The sequence below is a fragment of the Danio rerio genome, chromosome 6 (assembly GCF_052040795.2).
Source record: "Danio rerio strain M-AB ecotype USA chromosome 6, GRCz13ab, whole genome shotgun sequence".
Taxonomy (NCBI): Eukaryota; Metazoa; Chordata; class Actinopteri; order Cypriniformes; family Danionidae; genus Danio; species Danio rerio.
In genome coordinates, this window is record NC_141026.1 from 5,142,801 (window position 1) to 5,170,279 (window position 27,479).

General features: G+C 33.7%; 1 protein-coding gene and 3 long non-coding RNA genes across 15 annotated transcripts in view; 2 read left to right on the top strand and 2 right to left on the bottom strand.

Moving 5' to 3' along the window:
- LOC137495912 (uncharacterized) overlaps positions 1-27,479 on the bottom strand; it is a 461,128-nt gene that overhangs the window by 78,043 nt on the left and 355,606 nt on the right. The window lies entirely within an intron of this gene.
- On the top strand, positions 1,062-24,790 carry LOC147843321 (uncharacterized). 2 transcript variants are annotated; one of them, XR_015493108.1, is made up of 3 exons: positions 1,062-1,206; positions 22,267-22,467; positions 23,678-24,790. It is a non-coding gene; the product is annotated as an uncharacterized LOC147843321 (long non-coding RNA). The 2 variants fall into 2 exon arrangements; XR_015493109.1 differs by having other exon boundaries at positions 1,092-1,206; positions 22,290-22,467.
- Positions 17,907-20,247, top strand: LOC147843322 (uncharacterized). Of its 6 annotated transcripts, none has more exons than XM_087256483.1 (8): positions 17,907-17,962; positions 18,235-18,272; positions 18,568-18,595; positions 18,752-18,811; positions 18,915-18,940; positions 19,123-19,239; positions 19,391-19,481; positions 20,061-20,247. In XM_087256483.1, the coding sequence occupies exons 4-8, from the start codon at positions 18,778-18,780 to the stop codon at positions 20,141-20,143; spliced, it is 351 nt and encodes a 116-aa protein (XP_087112609.1). In that variant the 5' UTR covers positions 17,907-17,962; positions 18,235-18,272; positions 18,568-18,595; positions 18,752-18,777; the 3' UTR covers positions 20,144-20,247. The 6 variants fall into 6 exon arrangements, with proteins under 6 accessions (XP_087112609.1, XP_087112610.1, XP_087112611.1 ...); XM_087256484.1 differs by having other exon boundaries at positions 18,758-18,811; XM_087256485.1 differs by lacking the exon at positions 18,915-18,940 and having other exon boundaries at positions 20,061-20,245.
- LOC147843323 (uncharacterized) lies at positions 21,518-25,692 on the bottom strand. The gene is made up of 3 exons (XR_015493113.1): positions 24,886-25,692; positions 24,381-24,840; positions 21,518-23,805 (listed from the first exon to the last, which is right to left on the bottom strand). It is a non-coding gene; the product is annotated as an uncharacterized LOC147843323 (long non-coding RNA).

Here is a 27,479-nt window from a genome sequence, read left to right on the forward strand (position 1 = left end):
CGGAGCTCCCGGAGGAAACCCACGCGAAGGCAGGGAGAACATACAAACTCCACACAGAAACGCCAACTGAGCCGAGGTTCGACCCAGCGACCTTCTTGCTGTGAGGCGACAGCACTACCTACTGCCTCGCCCATTATTATTATTATTATTATTATTATTATTATTATTATTATTATTATTATTATTATGTTATTAGGGATTATTTTATTGTTTTATGATGATTGATGAGTAAATATAAATAGCAGCGTGAATTCATTTGACTTGTAAATTTGACTCAACAATAACTATTAAAAAACCAGTTTTGTGTTAATGTGACATGTTTCTGTCTGATATTACATGTTCTATTCATATAAACAAACGTTATTTTTTGAAGGATTTGACATGTGGCCCTTCACTTGGTTTGTAAAACTTGATGTGGCTCTTGGGTCTAAAAAGTTTGCCCACACCACTGACTTAACCACTAGGCTATTGGTGCCGACAAAATCCTTTTATTCTAGCCAAAATAAAAAATAAAAATTATAGGAAATGCAGGGCTACCCTTTATGACAGGAAACATTTTGGCTAACAGGAGGGCTAACAATTTCGACATCAACTGTACAGTACCTCACACCCTACACATCAATTGTAGCATGTACTTATCACTTACAGTGATTTTTATTTCAATTTTTTCCAATGGGAAGTTCTTAAAAATCCGAAATGTCACCCAGAATTTGAAGTCAGCTAAAGTGCAAAGTTTTTCACCTTCCCTGCACCTCCAGAGCGCAGCAGCCCCCCCCAAACAAATCCATCACTTCCCAAATTTCCCCGGTTATCAATGAAAAGCAGGAGCCCTGTAATGTGAGCGGCTCTTTTAGCACTGACAGTGACAATGGGCAGAAATATTTGTCGGACTGGAAGAGGCCTTGCTTGGTAACTTGATAAGGCCCTGAATTTACTTGATGAGGTAGAAAGTTCCTGAGCTCAGCAGCATGAGGCTGACGGTCCCCCGAGGGCGGCTGAGAAACCGTATCTGCCCTCTAGGAGCTTCCCCTTTGGTAAGCACTTCTTATCACCAGGCCATCACGGCTGGCCGATAGCGCTGGGTAATATCCAGTAACAGCAGTCTTATGTGAGATCCAATACACGGATCAATCCTCAGGCCAGAGAGCTCTCATTATCCTCCAGAGGCTTTCTTATCCGCCGAGACCGATGTTGGGTGCAAAAAATGTACGTTTTTTTTTTGAAAAGCCAATAATGTAAAGCTTCTTATCTGGACAGTTTGGTGTAGGGCTGAACAATATTGAAAAAAAAATTCATTGCGATATTTAGCTTTTCTGCAAAATGGATATCAGATGGTTTAATCGCGCTATTTTGGAAAGAAATCTTGAATTTTTGACTGATTATGGTGATTTTGTAGGAGCGGTTGACTCATGGATGAAAAATAATAAACAAATACATACAATAGAGCAAAGAAACACAGTAAAACAAACAGCGTTATGGTTTTCTGGAGTGTAAAACAGTATTAAGGTACAGAAATTGAATAATCAAATGTAATGTAAGATGTAAAAGAGCACTGTTTAGACTTCATTAATTATTAAAGGTGCAGTATGTAAGTTTGACACCCAGTGGTTGAATTAGGTATTGCACCCCTGGATCAAAACACATTTTCCCTTAGCTTCTCCTGTGACGAATCCATGCAAGATGCCAGATGCCTGACTATCAAGCCTAAAGGCTGATTTAAGGCTAATTTGAATATTCTATATTCGATTGAATATTTGAATTTTCTAACTAAAAGCAACAGCACGCGATAGAAGAAAAGCTAATAATGTAAAGCTTTTTATCTGGACAGTTTGGTGTGAGGCTGCACGATATTGAAAACAAATCTAACATTGCGATAATTAGATTTTCTACGATATGGATACCAGATGGTTTAATAGCGCTATTTTGAAAAGAAATCTTGAATTTTGGACTGATTATAGTGATTTTGTGGGAGGGAGTGAATCATGGCTAAAAAATAATAAACAAATAAATATAATAGAGCAAAGAAACACAGTAAAACAAACTTTGTTATGGTTTTCTGGAGTGTCAAGCAATATTCTTGCACATGAATCGTATAATCATATGCATTGTACGCTTTAAAATAGCACTGTTAAAACTATACTATTTTAATAATTAAAGGTGCAATATGTAAGTTTGACACCCAGTGGTTGAATTAGGTATTGCATCCCTGGATCAAAACACATTTTCAGCCTGCTCCTTCGCTGATGAATCCACGCAAGCGCAGGTTGACAGATTGATGTGAGTGTGCCTGACTATCGAGCCTAAAGGCTGATTCAAAGCTGATTTGAACTGTTCTAAATAAAAGCAGAGGCACACGATATGGGAATATTCTCCAAACTAAAAGGAGTTTTTGTCCTAACCAACATCTGAAATCTCTACTTTAGAAATGGCATCTGTTTCTCACAGATGAACAACAGGATAAACTGATCACCTCAGGTACAGCTCATGTGCTTTATTCAGGGTTAAATGCTAATAATGTGAGTTTAAATGCCATTTTACATGACATTTATTGCCATATACTGAAAGCAGCGGCAGATAGTTCACCTCAGATCTTAAAAACAAAATAAACTGTTTGAAATTGAACTTTAGAGCTGTGACTCAGTGCAAGCCAACACATATCAGTAATTTATTATGTACATTTAAATATGGAAAATAGGTTTAATATGTATTAGTTAGATTATAAACCTTACCATTTCGTTGGAGTGAGTGCATATTCTGCGCTTCTGAATGACTGTATTTAAATTTCTGTCATGTTTTGTCTGGTCCAAACAGCTATTGCTTATTACTGCAAATCTCATCACGTAGCATGTTGTTGGGACACGAGGTTACAATGTAACCCGCTCACCTTATGTTTATGTTCGTAATATTAATATTATTTGCTAATTAATAACCTCATGTGGAACTCTGAATCTGCGGCTCATTTCGGAGCTGCTACTGTCCACGGGAGCTGCTACGCGGTTTTCCACCAAGGCAACCCAGGGTGCTGAAATATAATTAGCTAAACTGGCATTGGGTAGGTTAAAAGTACTAGAACAAAGACAGCCAAAGAATATCTGACTTTAGCATTGTTTTTCAGATAAACAAGAACATTCATTTAGCATGTTTTCCAAATATCTGCAAACATATGATGGTATTTTTATGCTTTAGAGGAGTCAAAAACCTACAGCACCTTTAAGTAGAAACAAGCTTATTAAAATAACAAATGTTGTACTTTTTGTGCCTGAATGCTTCAATCCCTCTTGAAATGCATTAAAACACATGCAAATGATAAACTTTCATTTGCTAGTGCGTTTTTGAAAATCTTTAGCTAACTAAGGTCGCAAGTTGCGTCATTACAAACATAGTTTGTTCATTTGGTGTTTACCAAATCTGTCGCTCCAACGAACATTTGCAAACTGTGTCGCAAACTTGTACACTCGCAACTACACCTCTGGAGCTGTAGTTAGAAACATAGTTCCTGTCTGTGTTCTGTTCCCAGTTATCCCCCCTATGCCCTATTCATCTAGAACATTCTAACATTCAAACTTGGAATGATTACATATAAAAAAGCATTAAAGTCATCTCTTTTAGCTGTAATTTGCTTTCAAACTATTTTTACAGTTCAGTTTTAGCGATCTTCATGTTTACAATTGCATTTCCTTCGCAGTGCACTTTGAAAACATTGATGTAATTTTGAACACAGCTGTGGCTCATGACGAAAGCTATAGGTGACCTATTATTTAAAAGCAGAATTTACGTTACGTCTCCAAAGCTTGTGAAAACAAAAAACATGGCATCCGTAAATGCTTTTAATTTATAGTGGGTTATTTATTAAGTATCTGTACCCTATATGACATGGGCCTGCTGGTTAGAACATTTCTGCAGTGGTTTACATGTGTTAAATTGCAAAGGTAGACTTTTCAAAATATAAATAATAAATAAACAATATCCTACTTAATAATAATGCTAATAATAATAATAATAATAATAATAATAATAATAATAATAATAATAATAATAATAATAATAATAATGATAATAAAAATAATAATAATAATAAAAATAATAATAATAACAATAATAATAATGCTAATAAAAATAATAATATTAATGCTAATAATAATAATAATAATAATTATTATTATTATTATTATTATTATTATTATTATTATTATTAGTGTAGTAGGATTTTTTCATTTTCTAATAAATAATAAATATTAAATTATTTAAATTTATTTTCTCATCTTCTAAAGAAGTTGTTACTCCACCCAGTTAAAAGCATCATTATAGCCTTTTTATGTTATAACTACTGTGGATCAAACGATGGATCTGTGACAGAGAAACTAGAGGTTTTGAGAAACACTCGTCACTACATCGTTCTTTTCCCAAACGATGCATCATACTATGATAGTTCAGCCATGAGTTATGTCGTTGTTTGGGAAACGCACCCCTGATTTGGTTCGACTTTAGAGTGACTTCTCAAATCTCATGCATTCTCAAATGTGGTGTTAATCAACTATAATCCAAAGCAACATTCCATATCCTGGGATGTGACTATTGCAGATGCACACATTACCATGTGGATGCTGAAACGATATATTGTGCAATAGTTTGGCATATATTTCTTTAGGTCACATTAAAGATGTGAATGTTTACTCTAGCACCTTGAAATAGTTGGGAAAGTATCGACATATTCTGTATATTGTTCTCCTATGGGTGGATTTAGAATGCAGTATAAATGTGTGTGTGTTGGAGACTCAAGAGATGGAGAGAAGTAAAAAAAGAGGGATATGAGGGAGACAGACAGGATGGGAGGAAGACAGAGACGTTGGGAGAGATGGGATTCTGAAAGCATGGCTTCATTCCTTTGGGGACGCCCAGATACTGGTGCACATTTCCCCATGTGACCGAAGCAGAGGAAGAAAAAAAAATTGCAATTGTCATTCTCACACTGGAGCGACTGATTTGATATTCGCACTAAACAAGCAGGTAAAAAAACAAATACTCAGCGAAGGAAGGATCTTAAATGACTCTTGGGGAAATATAGAAAACTCTTCATTTGCAACTTTTTCGCATGTCATTATTTGTTTGGGAAATTTGTGGATTTTATTAAATAATAAAAAGGCATTTGCATGAAAACGGTATGGTTTTAATCAAAAGTCCGTATTAAAAGTGACATTTCTCATAATGTGTGCATTTATGACTCTAAACAAGCATATTAAAATATATAAAATGATATTAATGTTCATTAACAATAACTTAATTTATTGTTTATTAACAATATTAATTTACTAACAATGACAAATATTGACAAAGACATATGCTACAGTATATATTCACCGTAGTTATAATATATTAATGCAAATAGTAGTTAATCATGAACTTAAGAGTGTTAACTTAAATTAACAAGCACAACTTATAATTTTCATAATGTAAGTGTTAGATTATGATTAATAAATGCTGTAAAAGTATTGTTAATGATAGCAAATGCATTACCTAACATGAACTAATTGAACATAATAGCAAAGTGCGATATTTTGCATGAAGCTCTTCATACATTCGGTGGTCTTTATTGGTATTTTCATCTTGAAGTATTCTAATTTTGCAGTTTAATTCAACATATAGGGTAAAATATAGGGTAACATTTTACGATATTATTCATTAGCATGAACAAACAATGACAAACACATATATTACAATATATATTCACCTTAGTTAATGTTATTTAATGCAAATAACGTAATAAACAAATAATAAATTAATTAATAAATGTTGTAAAAGTATTGTTTATTCTTAGTATATGCATTACCTAACATGAACTAATTGAACATAAAAGTAAAGTGTGATATTTTGAGAGGGGTCTGGATGCAGACCTGGTGCAGTGCAATCTGAGCTGCATCCAATGCTTTTTAATGGGCTCACCTAACCCAAAATACACATGCTGTGCCCCATATGGTCTAAAATCTGACACGAGGGCAAATCTAAGCTTTTTTTAAATAAAACAAATATAAATATGGATATAATAAATAATACTGCTAATAATAATAACATTATGCAAAAGCAAATTGTTATGAATAAACTGAAAAAGTCCCCCGAAATAAAGAAGGCATGATAGTATGGTTTTTATATTTATGTAGGCTAGAAAATAATGTTTTGTAATATTTTAAACCTTTACATTTATATCATATATATATATATATATATATATATATATATATATATATATATATATATATATATATATATATATATATATATATATATATATATCCTTATTGTATCCTATATATATCTTTAAAATTTAAATTCTTTTTCATATGTAAAGATATTTGCGTATTGCTCTACATCTTGTGTGTATTAAGCAATGTGTAAGCGAGGCGCACAACTACCGCGATCTACACAGGACAATAGACTGATTTCACGCAGCCGCCATTTTTTAAAAAGCGAAATCGAGGCTGCGGTGGGAAGAAACCTGGAAGTATCATAGGGAGTTACATAGGAATGTTCTGTAACTGGCTGTATATCGAATCAGCAAAGATAAAGTGACACAAATTTATCATTTCTCTGCCTTCCGGGTGACCCGAAGGTCCGTTCCGAATGAACGGTGAATGTAAAAAGGGATATCAGAGCTCATTTTCAGCTAAGTTAAGGGAAATGGCACTAGTTAGCTAACGTTTTCTTTACCAAACACACGTTTTAGATGCCATTCATCAAACTCGAGTTAATAAACTGATTCTTTCACTATATTAGACTCGTCACGATACTGAATTAAAAGAAAAACCGGCAATTTCGCGCTAAGAATTAAGGCAATGTTGATGGCTTTCTTAAAACAGCGCTGATTTGCCATTGTGTTCATGTGTTCAACAGAAATTATTGTGATTGGCCGAGAAGGTCATCAGTTCACCCACCGCTGTATACTGAGCACAAACACAGACAAGCCGACCGATCTGCTTGATGATTCGACTGATCTTGATGGCTGCTTTGCGCTCCAGTCCGTGTATCTGTGTTTGCACTTAGTGAAGAGCGGTAAACTGAGTGAAAACCAAACACAGATACATGGAGACTGAATCGCAAAGCCGTGAAGATCAGTCAAGTCATCCGCGCTCAGCAGCGCTTCTATGTTAGCGGGAAATAGCCGGGTTTAAAACTTCAGTACAAGGACAACACTGTTACAGACAACTTGAGGGTGTGCTGTAGAGGACTGCAGTGTTTATCACTCACCGGGTTACATAGGCTGAAGCAAAAAAGCGTCCTCACAGTGTTTAACTAGTGCCATGAGCTGAAGCCTAGGGGGACACTTAAGCATATCACTGAGATTGTGATGCTAAATTGCTTTTAATTGTTTAAATTAAACTTACTGAATGATATTGAAGTAATGTTTACACCATTTATGCATTTTGAAATCTCGGCAACAGCTGGAGGTGTGTAGTACACAGCATGTTACTGCAATGTTTACAGTGCTGGTCCTATACTTCCGGGTTTCTTCCCACCGCAGCCTCGCTTTGGTTCTTTAAAATGGCGGCCACGTGAAAGAAGCGTATAGACCGGCCTAATCTGGTCTATTGAACAATCTATTATAGCTTCTCAAAATAGCAACGCGCCAGCAATGCACCTCAACACGCCTTCATTTTTAGACCAGAACGCCTATGGGTGCACATATAAGTGCAAATGCATTTGTTATTTAAACAGCGTAGCGCAAAACGTCAAAACGACTCTTGCGGCAACCTAAAACTAGCCTTGCGCCAAATTGCGCCGGGTGTATGATAGGGTCAATACACTTCAAAGAATGTAGAGGAAGCATTTTATTTAAAGACAACATACTAGTCAACATACAACTGAAAATTCCCAGAATTTCGAGAAGCTACTGTACAAACTCCACCATTCAAGCTTCCAGTATACAAACACATGGAAAGATCCTCCAAAACAGTGGAGCACAGATATTATTAACAATCTGCATTCAATATCAACACAAAACTCACAGAATTTGTGAACTACACCATTTTAAGTCAACACTGAAGCAAAAATGACTCAATTTTTTGAGATGCAACAAACAACAAAGTAATGCAGCTGAAGCAAAACCTTAAATGCAAACACATGAATGGAAAACTGTGTTTAAGAGTAACAGTGGTGAAAAGAGTATTGAAAAAAGTAAAAGTACCATTACTTGCCTAAAAATGTTGTGCAAGTAGAGTAAAAGTATCTGTTGTAAATATTACTATTAAGTATGAGTAAAAAGTAGCCCTTTCAAAAGTACTCAAGAGTAGTGAATAGTGAGTGTTACTCTGTTAAAAGCTGATGTGTTTACATGTAATTTGTGCATGTGTGTAAACGTAACATTCTGTAGTGCATCGAGTTATTGCCTAGCAGGCACACAATGCCATAAGACGTTAATATTAGGTTAGATTTAGGTTATGATGTCAGGTGACCATAATTCAACATCTAGCCATCGTCTAAAGACAACATTATTTTGATGTCAGTAACGGTGTCAAATTATGTTGATATTTGGTTGATTTTAGGTTGTGTAAGAAAGTAACCAAAATACAACATCTTAAACCAATGTCACACTGACGTCAAACACTGACATTTATTCATCAAGTATGGCAACCAAAATCCAACGTCTGATCGACGTCATAGTGGTTAAGTCCACACAAAGTCAAGCTGTAACATCATTAGATGTTGATATTTGGTTGGTTTTCGGTTGAAATTGGACATTGACGTCGGCCTGACATTGAATTCTGACATCAGCCTGATTTTCATTTCCAAACAAAATGCAACGTTCCCATGACGATGGGGTACAACTTCAATCTGGCGTCATGATGACGTCTTATGCCTGCTGGGTGTTTTAAGACCAATTCGGTCTTCATACAGTAAACATCAGTCATCTTCTCATCAGTGACATGCATCTACACAGTCTCTGGGTCAATGTGTGTGATGATTTTGGACATCTTATTGGCACTTTAAATACTTCCAAACAGTTTGCTGCAATTATAAATCGCCCATGCCTTGAGGGAGCTCATTATCATGCGATTTACCGTCTATGTGCGATGTGATTGGACAGGAATCACAGAACAGATTTTTCTAATTCCCACAGACAAGAAAAAATAAAGTAGTGACTTCAGGTTGAAGTAGTGGAGTAACAGTACAGATACTGCACTAAAAAGAGGGTAAAAGTACACATTTTTAAAACTACTTAGTTAATATAAAATCCTGGGAAAACTACTCAATTAAAGAAGTTTGAGTATTTGTAATTAGTTACTTTACACCACTCAGTGTATAAGAGTAAGAATTATCCACAGTTTAAGTCAACATCCAACCAAAAATTCCTTGATTTTTTTTTCAGAGATGCTACAAAGCCAGTTTGAGATGTAGATGAAGCATTGTATTTAAAGTCAACATACAACTGAAAACTCCCATAATTACGAGAGGCTACAAACTCCTTTCAAGCTTGCAGTATGCAAACACATGGAAATGTTTTTCCAGAACAGTTATTACTAACAATTACCATTCAATATTAACATAAATTTCACAGGGCTTCCAAACTACACCATTTTAAGTCGATAAATGTTAATTTTAAGTCAGTTTAAACTAAAATCAAAGTCATACAAACTCATTAAGAAATGCAGATGAAGCAAAACCTCCAATACAAACACATGGATGGAAGAGTTTCATCGGATAAGAGTAATAATTATCCACACTAATGCAACATCCAACCAAAAAAGTCCTCGATTTCTTAAGATGCATCAAACTTATAGTTGAAGAAACTCATAGTTGAAAGAAATGCAGATGAAGCAAAACCTCCAATGCAAACACACGTATGGAAAAGTTTCCACAACAGTGTATATAACAGTAATAACTATCCACACTTAACATTCGATATTAGCAAGGCTCCAAAATAGCGTCCGCTCTCCAGTAAACCAGCGTGTCTCTTACCTCCAGTGAGGATCTGCAGTTAGTAGGGAAGGTCAGGACCTCTCTACGGGCGAACATGCGAGTGGACGCGGGTCTCATTTTGCTCCAGCGGGACGCCAGCGAATAAATCAGGGACGAGAAGGGGAAAAAGCGGAGCTCCAAACAGGAGGAGAGAGGACTGCTCAAGCCGGGCCGACCGGACGGCTGCTTTTGCCTCTCCCTGAATGAAAGCAATCCCTGAGACTGAATGGGTAATGAGATCCCGGCTCCTGAGATTTTAGCTTTCTTAATCATGTTCATAATTAATTCAAGAACATTGATAATTTCATTACATTCTTTTTGTCTTATCAATAAATGATGTGCCTGCACTTTTGGTCTTGTGTACGGAGAGAGAGGGAGAGGGAGAGAGAGAAAGCGGAGAGTAATACAGTACTACAGGCAAGAGGAGATGAATACGATACAAACAGCAAAGTGGTAATTATAATCTTTGACCAGGCCACCGGCAGCACAATATGAAGTCAAGTGGACACTAATAATTAATAAGGCCTTATGCTGAGAGTGTGTTTGATTACAAGAAGGATGTTTTGCAGGTGTATATGTGGAAGATGTGCATGATAGACATAATTAAAAGGCTTTTTTTATTTGGATTTTGGATCGCCTGTGCATTAACTTTATTTGAATCGATTTTAGGTAACAATTTGAGTCAATTAAAATGCATATCCAGCTTGAGTTGTGACTGATCTTTTTGGGCTACTTTTAAATAACATTTTTGCCTATAGTTAAATGATAATGTTAATGATGTTAATGTCAATAATAATGTTATTGTAAGAAATGCAGATTTTTTTTCTAAGTGTAAATATTAATCAATATCAGTTAATCAGTTAAAACAATATACTTTTTAAAATTTATTTTAATATTTATGAATAAAAATATAATATAGTTTATTGATAATATAATATAATATAATATAATATAATATAATATAATATAATATAATATAGCTGAAAACATTATCAATAAATTACAGGTTTTATGATATATAAAATGAATTTTAAAAATATATTAAATTGTTCAATCAATAGCAAAACTTCAAAGTAGGAAATATACATATATAAATATATATAATATATAATAATAATAATAATAATAATAATAATAATAATAATAATGATAATATAGATATTATTATTCATTCATTCAATTTCTTTTCAGCTTAGTCTCTTTATTAATCCGTGGTTGCCAAAGCGGAATGAACTGCCAACTCATCCAACATATGTTTTTTACACAGCAGATGCCCTTCCAGCTGCAATCCATCACTGGGAAACATCCATACACACTCCATTCACATTCAACATTCATTCACACACATACACTACGGACAATTTAGCTTACCCAATTCACCTATACCACATGTTTCTGGACTGTGGGGGAAACCGAAGCAGCCCTGTATTATATTATATTATATTATATTATATTATATTATATTATATTATATTATATTATATTATATTATATTATATTATATTATATTATATTATATTATATTATTATATTATATTATTTTATATTATATTATATTATATTATATTATATTATATTATATTATATTATATTACATTATATTATATTATATTATGTTACATAACCCATAGATAATAATATTAATAATAACAACAACAACAACAATAATAAAAATCCTAATTTAAATAATAAAAAATATTCTGCTACTTTAAATCATTTGAAAAAACAAAAAAAATCTATTAATTATATTTCTAAACTTATACTATAATAATTTAAAAGATATTAAAGACAGAAGTTTTGTTTATTGTTTTATATAAACAATAATAATTAAAAATAATTGATAATAAATCTAAAAAATAATAAATGTGCATTTATTCATTCAGTAAATTGACTGCAACTTACTAACATGCCATGTTAAATTATAATAACAAAATTACACAAAAGTTTGGGGTCAGTTTTTTAAATTAATTTTATTAAAATAATTTAATAAAAAATATTCTGTTATTCAAGACGGCATTTATTAAATGTAAAAAATGTTAAATTGTTAAATATTTATTAAATATTTATTTATTACTTATTGTATGCGGTTTCAACTTCAATGATTACTCTAGTCATTATTGCTTTTATTACTTTTCCAATAATAATAATAATAATAATAATAATAATAATAATAATAATAATAATAATAATAATAATAATAATAATAATAATAATAACAAAATTATAATAACTAATATTAGAGCGATATCTAAAGGGTTATGTGACTAAAGACTGGAATAATGAAGCTAAAAATTCATCTTTAAATCCCTGGAATAAATCATTGAATTAAATGATAAGTTACTTTGAACAGTTATTTTACAGTGCAATAACATTTCACAATTCTACAATTTTTACTGTATTTTTTGATGTAATAAATGCAGCCTTGGTGAGCAGAAGAAGCTTATTTTAAAACATTTAAAAATCCTACTGACCCCAAACTTTTGACCGGTAGAGTATATATAACAAAATTCATACAATAATGATCAAAATGCTTTTTAATAGTCTCAGGTGGAATATTTAATCTTGATTTCAATAATCTAACAAAGTCTTTTATCCACAGAATGAATTCAGCAGACTCGTAAAGCTGTGGCCATGAATCCAATATTGCAAATACATATAAAAAGAAGAAGTAAAGGACGAGATTATAAGAAAGAGCTTTCTGTCTCTGCAAAAACTTAATGAGCTTCTATGCATTTTTAATGGATCATTGTGACAAATTCCACCTCCGTCTTAAAAACGAGAATATGTTAAACTCTCTTATTGAAAATCGAAGAGAGTTCGTGCTACAACTAAAATGTTTTAATAAACCAGAGAGTATGATGTTACTGTTTTATTTACATTTTCAGCATTGACTATAAACGCTTTGTGAGTATGCAGTCTTTGATGGATGTGACTGACCCTGCTTTTGGGCAGTGAATGATAAGTCTCAGTGGGAGAGTTAATCTGATAACAAGCATGAGAAAAATATCTGGAAAAGAACTAAACGCAATCGCTCAGAGGTTCAGACCCGTGATTGATACACAAACGCATCTGGCGACATCTGAAATCAGCACCACAACATTAGGCCTAAAAACAGTCATCTTTTATTATTTTTAGCTATTAATACATGCAAATATGTTTCTGTAAGATGCCGATATGGACCCTTTTAGATAAATCATGCAGTTTTTTTGTAAAGTGACATGTGGTTTGTGAGATTCTGCAATGCAAAGATATGAATAAGGATGTTGAATGCTGGTTTACATCAAATATTTGGGATAAAAATGTATTTATAGTCTTAATGCGGGGCACTAAAACAAATTACATTTTTTGAGGCCATTTTGATGACACTAATTAAATGCATTTTTAATAAAAAATAAATAAACAAATATTACATTTTAATTATATTAAATATTTAATGATAATATAATATTATATTTAATAATATAATATAATATAATATAATATAATATAATATAATATAATATAATATAATATAATATAATATAATATAATATAATATAATATAATATAATATATATGTTTTACCCTATGGTTATCTTGTCTCATCTGTTTCTCCGCTTTGCCTATAGAACACATCTGATTGGCCACTTCCAGCTGATTGCTTGTTCCTGATTTGCCTACAGTGTTTTAAAAGCCATGACACAACTTCCTTGGTGGCCATCTCGTTTTGGTCACATGCTTCATGGTTCTTTAAACGTTTGTATGTTGTATAGTGCAGAGTTTTTAATGTGTTAAATTTGTGACTACAGAGATTTTTACTGTTTGTTTCGTGTTTGCTTTGTTAATGGTACATTGACTTTTTTGATTGTTCCTTAAATGTGGTTGCCTGTTCCGTAAATAGTTTGTAAATAGTGTATATAAAATTGGGAAAGTAAGGAGTTTGACGCCCTTTTATTTGTAAAACCCTTTGACCTCTGTTTTTTGTTAAGTTAGGTTGGTAAATTGTATTTTCTTTTCTTTCATTTTTGATCAGGTCAGTTAGAGATTTAATATAAAGGAATTGTTGTTTGTTGTTTTGGCTTTGTCAGCTTCCGAAGTCAAACCCCAGTACAGTTTCGATTTCATTTTCTTTGTCTTGTCTTTCATGTTGTGAAACAACCCTAGATGGTGCATAACATATAATATAATATAATATAATATAATATAATATAATATAATATAATATAATATAATATAATATAATATAATATAATATAATATAATAATAAATATTATATTATATAGGCGACGCAGTGGCGCAGTAGGTAGTGCTGTCGCCTCACAGCAAGAAGGTCGCTGGTTAGAGCCTCGGCTGGACCAATTGGCGTTTCTGTGTGGAGTTTGCATATTCTCCCTGCGTTCGCGTGGGTTTCCTCTGGGTGCTTTGGTTTCCCCCACAGTCCAAAGACATGGGGTACAGGTGAATTGGGTAGGCTAAATTGTCCCTAGTGTATGAGTATGTGTGGATGTTTCCCAGAGATGGGTTGCAGCAGTAAGGGCATTCGCTGCTTAAAATATGTGCTGGATAAGTTGGCGGTTTATTTTGCTATGGCGACCCCTGATTATTAAAAGGACTAAGCCGAAGGCGAATGAATAATATTAAAAATATTTATCAACATTAGTTTTTTTTAAGTTACATTAGCATTTATTCATTCAGATGGTTCAATAATTAAAATGTAACACTTATTAGAATTATATTTAACTTAATTAACTTATTAAAATTATAAATAATTCACACATACACTTATATGTAAAAATTATATAGTCTTATTTAATCCTAATAAAATCAAAACTAATACATTTTAAGGGTAATTTTCACAACATGATATTATAAATATTGTTATAGTAATTTATAAATATTTTAATAATAATTAATATAAACAAAATTAATATGTTTAAAAAAACTCAATTAAAAATATATTAAATTGAGGCAAATGTGCTATTTTTAACAATTATTATAAATATTTGATTGTTTATATGTGTATATACATATGCATAGACATATTTGAAATCATAATTATTAGCCGCCTTTGAATTTATTTATTTTTTTTCCAAATGATGTTTAACAGATTCAAGAAGTTTTCACGGTATGTCTGATAATATTTTTATCTTCTGGAGAAAGTCTTATTTGTTTTTATTTCGGCTAAAGTAAAAGCAGTTTTTTTTTAAGGTCAAAATTATTAGCCCCTTTAAGCTATATATATTTTTCGATAGTCTACAGAACAAACCATCATTATACAATAATTTGCCTAATTACCCCAACCTGCCTAGTCAACCTAATTAACCTAGTTAAGCCTTTAAATGTCACTTTAAACTGTATGGAAGTGTCTTGAAAAATATCTAGTCAAATATTATTTACTGTCATCATGACAAAGATAAAATAAATCAGTTATTAGAGATGAGTTATAAAAACTCTTATGATTAGAAATGTGCTGAAAAAATCTGCTCCCTGTTAAACCGATAATGGTTCAAAAAAAATAAACAGGGGTGCTTACAATTTAAGGGTGGCTAATGATTCTGACTTCAACTGTATATCTATACACACTAAACAAATATTGCAAACAAATATTGCTATATTTAAACAAACAAATGAAATGTAGTAATGTTCAACCTAATTTGTTTAAATGCAGCCCATGTAAATAGTTTGCAACCAATTACCTTAATTTTTTTTATTAAATTCAATGAATAATTTTACAGTCTTTACTGTCTTGATGCACTACAGTGTTAAATCTTTCTTATGCATAGCTTTTATTTCTGAGAATATCCGATACAAACAGGTACCGGATGCAGGTGGACATAAAATATTTGAGATGAAACCATATTTATAGCCTTATTTACACCCAAGCACGGGAGCCCTAATAAAACCCGAGGCAAAAGTGCCAAATTTATGGAGGTCATTTTGATGTAGGGTGTCCAGAAGTTTCTTGCATGCGTTTAATGTGATGTATTTGTGCCAGTCTGGCTTGGTGACTATGGCGTTTGCCCTTCGCAGAGCAGATTGGCCGAGTGCATGTAATGACGGCTCTGCCCAGCTGTGCTTCAGAGGGGGCAGCGGAGGATAGCATTTCCATAATAATCCACCCCGGGCTCCCAGGGGCCCCTTGAGAGCGGATGGATGGAGGATGAGGGGTGTAGCTGTACGGGTGGGGGAAGAAGCACGAGCGCGTCGTGTGGCTCAAGCAGCCTGTAGGCAATGCAATAAAAGCACGGCACGCAGCTCTTCTCTGCACTGCCATGCTGGAGATGAGAAAACTACATCTGAGGATGGAGAAAGAAAGCAGCAGGAAAGGTGTGGAGAAGCAGAGTTTGATAGTAATAATTAGGGTGGTGTCCCACGATTTGTATTAGAAAAGGATTTATTTGCATTTTGTGTCTGGTCACTGGCAGACTGGATTTAGATTAAGAGGTTTTAAATAGTAGAGCAGACTTTTATAGTCATAATTAGGGTGGCGTCCCATGCTTTGTATTGGAGTAGGGTGTTTGGTCACACTATTTTGATGGTCTGTTTGTTGAATTTAAGTTACATTGTATCTACATGCACTGTAAAAAATTTCCAGGTTTTCACAACAAGTTACTGTAATTTTTCACAGTAAATTACATTAGTATCCCTTCACAGTATTTAACTGAAAAATTCACAGTAATATGTTGTATTCATAATTTTATTGTGAAATTACGGCAGGTAGCATGATTACAGCAAATTACTGTGAAAAGGGCTATATCTTTTGCACGTTAGTTATAGAAATTCAAACCTTTTTTAAACTCAACGTAGAAATTAATACAAATGAACTTTTAACAGATAATAACAGAATGTTATAGCCCCCAAAACGATTTGGTTACCAACATCTTTTTGATTGTACTGCACCTTTATTTAATTTTATACAGTTAACATAGAATAGGAAATAATATTTAATGAACATAACTGTGTGCTTAGCCAAAACATAATAAACTGGAATAAAAAGTAATTAATTAATGAAACCAAAGACTGTTAAACAGCCAACAATTATTTCAATGTCAGGGTAAATGTCTGCTTTAGACGGTTTCATGAGTATTGGGCACCTGTCATCGCCTGGAGGTCACTAATCTCAGAATTAAATATATATATAAATTATTATTTTTTTATCTATATAAATAAACCACAGATTAGAGTTTTAAACAACTACATTCTAGCATGAAAAACAGTTAAAACTTCATTTTCGGACGCATATAGAGCCATCGAAGACGGGGCAATTGTCCCAATGTCTAGCCTGAAGACAGGCGCCTCTCGGCGGATACATGAGTAAAGAGCGCCGTTACCGCCTGGAGGTCATAGATCTCCGCTACCGGCAAAACACACTTAAAATTACACACAATCTTTACTAACAGTCCACAGATTTGAGTTTTGAAGAACTACATTCTCGCATGAAAAAGTGTTAAAACTTTATTTCATTACATATTACAAGCAATATTTATAATATTATGTGCCTTCTCATCCACCATTACAGCTTGATGCAGCATGGTGCGAAATGAATCCTGGGAGGAAAAAATAATAATTCTCAATACACTCCAAACAAACTTTATTCTTATTGTTAAAGTCAGAGATATGTAATATTTTGAATGGCGAAGAAAATAATTAACTTTATATTTCAATCAATATATTACTCTTGCACTGCTTCGGTTCAGGACTCGTGTGACATTGAATCAGATTCAGATATTTTATCAGACGTGTTCATGAGCTCGAAGTGATCAACAAGCAATTCGTGTACAAGCAGTACACGAACCAAGCAATATGATGAAATATTAATGAATTATATGTTTGCGTCTTACAATATTATACAAAACGGAATCGTTTTCAGGCGAATTCGACTCTTTACTGTTCACTTAAAGGAGCCGAATTCGACTCTTTACTGTTCACTTAAAGGAGCCGATTCATTGAACAGAACTGACTCGACTCGACCACAAACAAGCGCCATCACCACAGACAACGCCGTCGTCTCTTCACCCAACGGATTCATCCTCGGTAAGTGTTAAAATATGACTTTTGTCCGTTAAATGATTGTTGTATGTGTATTTCTGTATAGTGCGTGTCATTTAACAGGAATTTACCGAGTACTTTAGTTGTACTCGCACGTACAGGGTTTAAGCGCGCCTTTTTTTAAACAAGAAATTAACGACGCCAGATGGTGCTTGTAGTGTTTTCTGAGGTATTAGCATAACGTTAACGTTAGTTCCTGAAAAAAGAAAGGGAATTTTCTTTAATTAACTTCTTGTTAACTGCATTTTCTGTTTCAGTACAAGACTGAAGTAAAGGTGAAATGACTAAAGTTAAGGTAAGCTCTGACCTTCACTTAAGTTAACGTTACGGTTAGTGACCATCATGTATGTTAATTTTGTTCACTGTAACGTTAACGTTAAGTTAGTTAAATAAACTAAACTCATTATGAAACAAGTCTTAACTGTTTTATTAAATGAGGCTTATAATACAATTCAGTTGTATTCTTTTAAACTAACACTAACACAGTACATATTGTATATTTCTCACTGGTGTTAATGCAGTGCTAACATTGACTAATGAGAACTAATTGTTTATGTCACTAACTGTAGATTTTATTTTTTGGTGTTCAGGTGTACCTGATAATAGCTAAAGTGTGAGGTGAGTGTAAATTCTGAGCACACAAATATAACCTAAATTCATTATCACAATCTAAATATATATATATATATATATATATATATATATATATATATATAGTGTGTGCGTGTGTTAGGTTGAGTCTTATTCTACTCTTATATTCAAATTTTTTTGCAGCCACAGCCACTGATGTTGAAACACTGATGCTACCAATCAACCCTCGCTTGATTATTAAAGGTAATGTTGATGCCTCCCTCATTTTTATTAGATTTTTAAATGTCAGGTTTTTCACAGATTTGTTGTGAGCAGTTTCTTGTACAAACTCTTTTTCTTCTTCCAGAAGTTCCACCAGTACCTCCAGTAGTAGTAAATATTAGACAAAGATTTTTTTAAACTATAGTTTTTATTTTTATTAGCAATTTTACTGGGCATGTGTGTTTGTTTGCTTGGTTTTTAATAGGCAGAGCATGGAATATCAACTTTGTTTCTACAAACAAATTTAATTATTCACAAACACCTCTAATTTAGTCCTTCTTTCCCCCTTTTAGTCTTATTCCTTGGAGGGTCGAGTGGTCATGGGACCTCACCTGGATTTCACAACTGACTTTGAATCTGGTCTGAAACTGAAGTATGCTGAAGTTGCCTTTTGCACTCTGGAATTTAAGGTAATGTCTACAATAAATATTGTAACTGAGGGCTTGTTTTTGGGGGGGGGGTGGGGGGGGGGTTAAACAAGGAATGTATAGGAGCACAAGTCATGACTCCCCTTGTCCCCTTGTTATAAACATACATGTTAAACTAAATTCCTTGTTGCAGACACAAATTGTTTGTCTGTGCTGGAGACCAGAGGGGAAGCTGTCTTTAAAAGGATGGGGCTCTTATACCATATGTGAAGTTACCTATTCAGGTGAGTGGATTACATGCAAGTCATTGCAAATGCATAAATAGTGGGAAATTTTTACTGGGCAGCACAAATTAAGTGAAACTCAAAAAACGTTGAAAAATATTTTGAATGTTTGCAAAAAACTTGATTGAAATGAATACAACACAAGTGCTATATCACTTCAATCAAGTTTTTTTTTGCAAAATTTTCCTAATATTTAAATCATAAAAAATTAGCTTGATGCAAGAAACATCCTGCTAGTATTCAAGAGCAAGTGCTGTGATGCATGTGTTAACTTTGCAATAAGTGTGAACCCAGCATTAGATTATAGTCTGTAAACAGAAGATGTAAATCAAATCAACTGTTTTAAAATGCTCTGCCTAGGTCATTAAAACCACTATTTGTTGTTGGACTGTTCTTGATTGTGTGTTTGTGATGGAAATGTTTTTCAGATGTTTTTGTTTAAATGATTGCAGTTTGACTGAGCTACAGTATTGTCAGCATGTTCAAACTGAGCTAACAGTAATTTTGCTCTGTAGTGCAGCAGTAGTGTCCCAGTAGTGGTGTATGAAGCTAACTGTTTGTCTGCCCTTTTGCTTATAGGTGCTTTTTGGGCACCAGTTTGGAGATGGGAGACAGACGAAGTCAAAGAAGCAGAGAAGACACATCAACCAGCAAGTGTGTAAAATTGTCAGGAAAATGATTGACCTTGAATAGACGACTGCCTAATTTAGCAAGAAGTTTTGTCTCTCTCTCTCATGTATATATATATATATATATATATATATATATATATATATATATATATATATACATATATATATATATATATACATATATTTATATATATATACATATATATATACATATACATATATACATATATATATACATATACATATATACATATATATATACATATACATATATACATATATATATATACATATATATATATATACATATATATATATACATATATATATATATATATATATATATATATATATATATACATATATATATATATATATATATATACATACATATATATATATATATATATATATATATATATATATATATATATATATAATGAGAGACAGAGAGAGCGCACTCTTAAGCACTGCTTTTTATATGTATGCTACATATGATGTCAGATTTTTTTATGAATATGTTCTTATAGTATTTTTTGAGGCTTCACCTTCACCTTTTGAAAGTTTTCTGAAATGTTTACACAGATGTCATTAAGCTGTTAAATAAATCTGTAAAATGTATGTGTGTTTGTTTTTATTTTGATTTTAGGGTCTTCTCAGATCACCCAAAAATGAAGATTCGGTCGTCATTTACGCATCCTCAGGTTGTTTGGACACAAAGAGGATTATTTGATATTTTTATTCCTGTGTTTAACAAAAAAACATTTTTAACAGAGCTGGAACAACCTGAGGGTGAGTAAATCAAGATAGAATTTTCATTTTTGTGTGACCTAAAATTGCTTTGAAATTTTACAGCACCAAACTGTTAAATTACAGTAATCCGGGATATAATTGTAACTTTACAGTTAAATCAGGTATTTAAACTGCAACCTACTGCTAAATCACAGTAATCGTTTTGCAAATTCACAGTAAAATATAGTTAATTCTACAAGATAATACTGTGAAATCACAGTAATGGACTTTATTATCTACTGTAAAGTTACAATATATGGTTGTAATTTCACAATAATTTAATGTGACAAAACCACAGTAAATTACTGTGAACTACCTCACAATAATTTACTGTGAATTTACATACAGTAATTTACTGTGAAAGTAATGCAATTATTAGCCAGTAATTTACTGTGAATTTAAGGTCAAATTTTTTACAGTGTGCCAACTAATTCTCATCAGATTATAAGTAGACTGTTAGGTTGGGGTTAGGGTTAATGTGAGTTGACATGTCACTGGCAGACTGGACTTAGATTAAGGGATTTTAGAACAGTAGAGCAGAGTTTGATAGTAATAATTAGGGTGGTGTCCCATGCTTTGTATTGGAGTAGGGTTTTTTGTCACAGTTTTTTTGATGGTCTGTTTGTTGAATTTACGTTACATTGCATCTACATGCCAACTAATTCTCATTAGATTATGACTGTTGGGTTGGGGTAAGGGTTAATGTGAGTTGACATGTACTTGCAAAGTTTACTAGTCAGTTCAATGTCTGTTTAGCAGCAGTATCAACAGATATTAAGCAGACAGTCTACTAATACTCAAATAAACCATCAAAATAAAGTGTTACCGGGTTTATGTGCATTTTGTGTCTGGTCACTGGCAGACTGGACTTAGATTAAGATGTTTTGCATAATAGAGCAGAGTTTGATAGTAATATTTAAGGTGGCATCCCACGCTTTGTATTGGAGTAGGGTGTTTGTGCATTTTGTGTCTGGTCACTGGCAGACAGGACTTTGATTAAGGGGTAAAACATAGTAGAGCAGAGTTTGATAGTAATAATTAGGGTGGCATCCCACGCTTTGTATTGGAATAGGGTGTTTGTGCATTTTGTGTCTGGTCACTGGCAGACAGGACTTTGATTAAGGGGTTTTGGATAGAAAATGTGTTTAGTGTCTGTTTAACTGATGGTTTATGTGCTAACTTGATGTCTTTGGGTTTTCAATGTAAGGTCCAAATGTACAAATCTGATGGTGGAACTAGGAGGTTACTACACTGTTAAAAAATACCAATAAATTAGCAGTTTTCAGCATTTTGTGATTCATGTTTTTGTTTTTTCAGCATTATGGCACCCCAACAAGTTTTTTTTTTAAAATTATTATTAGTGTTTTCACCTTTTAATTTACAGGACAGCAGAGAGTATAGACAGGAAAGTGATGGGAGCAGAGGGGAGGAAGGATCAGCAAAGGACCTCAAGATGGGAATTAAACTCTGGTCACCGTGAACACCTTGGTGCTATATGTCGATGCATTAACCACTAGGCTTTTGGCGACTACTAAACTTTTAACATCAAAAAGTTTGAACAGGTGACTTTTATGAACATTTTTAATAGTTTAATGTTATTTATTGTCTGGGTCGGTGTGGTATATTACGCAACAAAAACCTTGTAATAAACTTCCAGTATATTTTCTGTCATTTTACAGACTTATTCCTCTATATATAATATTTCTTATACATTATATTATTTCAAACTACTAAACTGTCACTAAAAGTCACTTTGTAAATCTGTTAGTGTTGAACTTTCAACATTACAAGTCAACAGAGCAGAGATCAACAGCAATACACAGCAATAAATAAACCGAAAATGAATCACAAAATGGAAACTGTGACTTAACTGATATTTCTTACAGTGTACACTGTAAAAAACTATATTGACTATATTCATGTCAACAAATTTATGTTAGGTTAAATATTAGTTTAACTCATTATTTTTTGTTGGTCTGACTGATTGGTGTTGTCACGATCACCAAGTAGAGTTCCCAGCAGAAACACTAGAGGGCACTCTACACATTACATCATCTATAAATCCCATCATGTCCTGCAGTCACACACCAGTTTCAGCTCACCTCCTGATTACACACACACAGCTGCAGTTCATCACCACTGATAAGCATCAGGGGTCGCCCCAGCGGAATGAACCGCCAACTATTCCAGAATATGTTTTACGCAACGGATGCTTTTCCAGCCACAAACCAGTGTAAAAACACGAATACACTCTCGCATTCACAAGCATACTTTAGGGCCAATTTAGTTTATTTAATTCACCAATAGCACATGCCAAGAAATGGAATTAAATGAGAAAAAAGTGGGCGTGTCTTGTTATTTCTATAGCGAGCTGATTGGATGTCCTAAAGTAGGCGTTTCTTTTATTAAATCAGCTAACAGTTATTAGTTATTACAAGCTAACAGACATCTTTTCACCATTTGTGTTTGTTGTTAAAACTGACAGCAGGAGGGTTAAGTGCGGTTAAGTATGTTAGCCACGCCCAATACCTTTGATCGACGTAATCTGAGAATTTAACTGAAAACAAACAGAAGTGCATTTTCAGATTTAAATTTTATATTACAAGGACAAGCTATTGCTATTTTTTCTTAAAGACATGCATAGATTAATTGTTCACCACAAAAATAGCAATTACTTTTGATTTAATTTGTACTTCAAGTGTTTTAACATCAAAAAAATGAGCACATCTGGTATGACTTTCTCCAAATGTCTTCTCGCTCTTGTGCTTTCAGCCCAGACACATAATGGATGATTCCAGAACCATGATGCTAAATGTAAAGAACCGGATGCCTCTCCGACTTTTAAAGGGCAGGGTTGTGAAAGGGCAATGAGCGGTGTCTGAGCCGTGGAGGGGCGTCAGCTGCGGAGAGAGACTGGAGGCTCAGGAAAGGGCCCCGCGGACAGCAGGGGCCCCTCATCTCCATGACACACTCCCTGGCACCGCAGCGATCGCGGTCAGGGGCCACGCTAATCAATACATGAAGCCTGCAGGAGTGCGGGGGGAAAATGTCTTAATGTCCTCGAGAAGTGCACGACTGCAGGTTACACTCATTCTGGCTTAGTGATGCAAAAGGGATGATGCTGATGATGATGCTGGTGTGTGTGTGTGTGTGTGTATGTACAGGTTTTGGTGATTTACGAGGACAGGTTTTAAGATAGTGACATTGGTATGACCTAGATGTAATCTATACAGTGGTTTATGAGGACTTTCATAATGTCCTTGTAAATCAAAATGCTTAAAAATCATACTTAAAGATATGGTTAAGATCTGAGCTACAGCTGATGATAAAATTTCCATGTATTTTACTCCAAAAATAGGCAGGATTTAGAATAAATGTCTTATTTTGTATAATTTGTTTCTCTGTTTCTTGAACGCTCTACTTTATTTCATGATTTCTTTTTTAAACTCCTTTTTATACCCCATTTTAAAGAGACGGTAGCAGGTTTTTACTATGGAAAATTGATTACGCATATTAACAGTTTCTCTATGTTTTGTATTAAGACATGTGTATGACCTAGTTTTACTAGTTTAGACTTTCCTGATGTCCTTGTAATTCAAAACGCTTTAAAATCATACACAAAGCAATGTTCAAGACTTAGAATAAATGTTTTATTTTACTTAACCAGCTAAACTCTGCTGTTATTTTGGGATTTCCGCCTGGATTTTGCCTACCCAAATTTAAAAGCTTCCCAAATCCACATGCAGAGGTGTAAATGCAAAAAAAAAAAAAAAAAAAAGGTATATTTTTAAAGAAAACCCTTTAAATTTTCATAAAACACTATTGAAAGTGTTAAAAATGACTGTATATGTTGTCTGTGTTATAATAAAAACCTAAAAAAGAGGCACTTTTTGTATTTTTTATGAACTCAAATTTGAAAGTGTACCTTTTAGGTTCTGTGTGGTCTAGTGTGCTTTAATTAATTTTGGTGGTTCCTGCACATGTCTGTAATCATAGGAAAAAAACAAAAATGTCTCTACCATAATCTATGCAAAAGTTATTGCATTCCAACTGATGAGAGGTGCTGTACAAGCCACAGGGATCGATCATTGTTTTCATATTTCACTATTCTTTTGTTTGATCAAACATAATTTACTGTGTTTGGACCACATCAGACATATAAAAGGATTACTTATGCACATCACCTCAAAAACAGAGGAGAAATGGCCCTGAAGCGCACAGCATAAGGTAAGAGATGACAGCTGTCTGTGCTATCTGGGGCTGCTTATTGATCTTAAATGTATCGTTTTCACTTCTGCGCCATGGAAACACCGCAATTCATTCGGCAACTGTTTGATATTTGAATATAATTCAGTAAAAAGAATGCTAGAACCGTATGAGCACCGGCAAGAGCTTTCATTTGAGCTGTAACTCGTACATGTGTCATGTGAAAAATATGAAACTGAACCAATGTTCAATACCCAGCTCGGGTATCCAAACTACTGTGTATTTAAGTGTAAATAACTTTTGTACAGTAGAATACCTGTACAAAAGTGGTACCAAAGTGATGCATATGTGGATAAAATATAGATTCTATATAAGAAACCACTTAAGGGGGTCTGGTGTAATCCTAGCCCTTTAAATCTTAAAGCGAAACTCGATGGCGTCATGGACCCGGTACTGGGTACGCAGAGTTTAACTGGTTAAATTGCATCTCTCGTTCTTATTGCTCTACTTTATTTCATGATTTCTCATTTTTTCTAAACACCTATTCATTACATACTGCATTATAAAGACACTGCAGGGGCGGGGTGGGCATTGGTTGAATTAATATATGTTTTTATACTGTTATTTCAGTTTGTATGCTGTTTGCATCACAGGTTTCCTGTGAGGGTTGGGTTTAGGGGTGGGGAAATATTAAAAATATTTCTTTACAGCATGAAATACATTAGATCTATGGAGAGTCCTTGTAAACCCCCAATACCAACATGTGTAAGTGCTAGTACTGGTGGTTTGCAAGAACATTTTATTTGTAAAATGACATGAGTTTGACCTAGTTGTACTTCATTACAGTGGTTTATGAAGACATGCATTGTGTCCTTGTAATTCAAAACACTTCAAAACCAAACTTAACGGGGTCTTTTGACATTCTTACAAAATTTGGATTTAGGGATAAAGCAATATAATTAGACATTTTTGACAGTATAAAATAGATTACACCTATGGAAAGTCCCTGTAAACCTTAAATACCAACATGAGTGGGTGTGTATTGGTTTTGGTGGTTTACAAGAACAGTTTTTTTTTGTAAAATGACATGAGGATAACCTAGCTGTACTTTAACACAGTGGTTTATGAGGACATGCATTGTGTCCTTGTAAATTCAAAACACTTCAAAATCATACTTAATGGGGTCTTTTATTACAAAATTTGGCCAATATAATCAGCATTTTTTACAGTATAAAATACTTTACGCCTATGGAGAGTCCCTGTAAACCACCAATACCAACATATGTGTATGTGTGTGTGGGGAACCAGGTGCATGGGTGGTAGAGAGATAGAGACATAGAGGGCAGGCTAATTAATGTAAGCATTTGCCAGTGATTAAGCTTTAAACAGAAAGGTCAGCTGAGCAGCGGAGCAGGGCCCGTCCCAATGCCTTGCTCTTAGGGCAGTCTAAACCTTTCCAGCTTAAATGGTAAAGATGCCATTTCACAATGGGGGAGCGCGGGACACATGTAGGCCTGACACACGGGTCATCGGCTCGCCACCCTCCATTACCCGGCCAAGGCAAATGTGCCGATCTGTGTCATTTAAGGGATGAAAAATAAGGGCCCCGGACGAGATCAATAGATCCTGCGGTCCTCAATCGGCTGTGATTAATTGACTGTCACCAATTAATGGGGGAATGATTGCAAACCATTGTCTGAAGCATATGTGGGCAAAATACAATCTCTAGAGTATCTGGACTGCTCAGATAATATGATTCAGTCTACACTCGAAAATGCAGAGCTGTTTCAATACGTGTACACATTTTTACTCAAATTTGGGTAAAATATGAATAAACACGCGCATTTTATTTTTGTTCAAATTTAAGACAGTTGGTTTGGTGTGCATTTGATCAGATTTGGAGTCTTTTCTGTCCCTAATTGGTCTTTAAAACATATAGTTATACATCAGACACATGAAATCATATATGCTTAATTTATGCTTATAAACATTATGCCTCCTTTAAAGGGATAGTTCACCCAAAACTGAAAATTCTGTCATCATTTACTCACCCTTTAATCATTTCAAATCTCTAAGAGTTGATGTTGTTGAACTCAAAAAGAAGGTATCTTGAAGAATTTTGGAAACCTGTAACCACTGACTTTCATAGTATGTTTTTTTTCTACTATTGTCGATGGTTTTCCAGCAATCTTTAAAATATTGTCTGAACAGAAAAAAAAACAAAACCTCAAAGTGTATGGATGACAGAATTTTCATTTTTGGGTGAACTATCCCTTTAACTACAGAATATTAAGATTTTTTTTTACATAGTAATTATAAAATAAGCATAAAGATGTTTCTTTATGCAGTCTGGATCAAATTATATTGA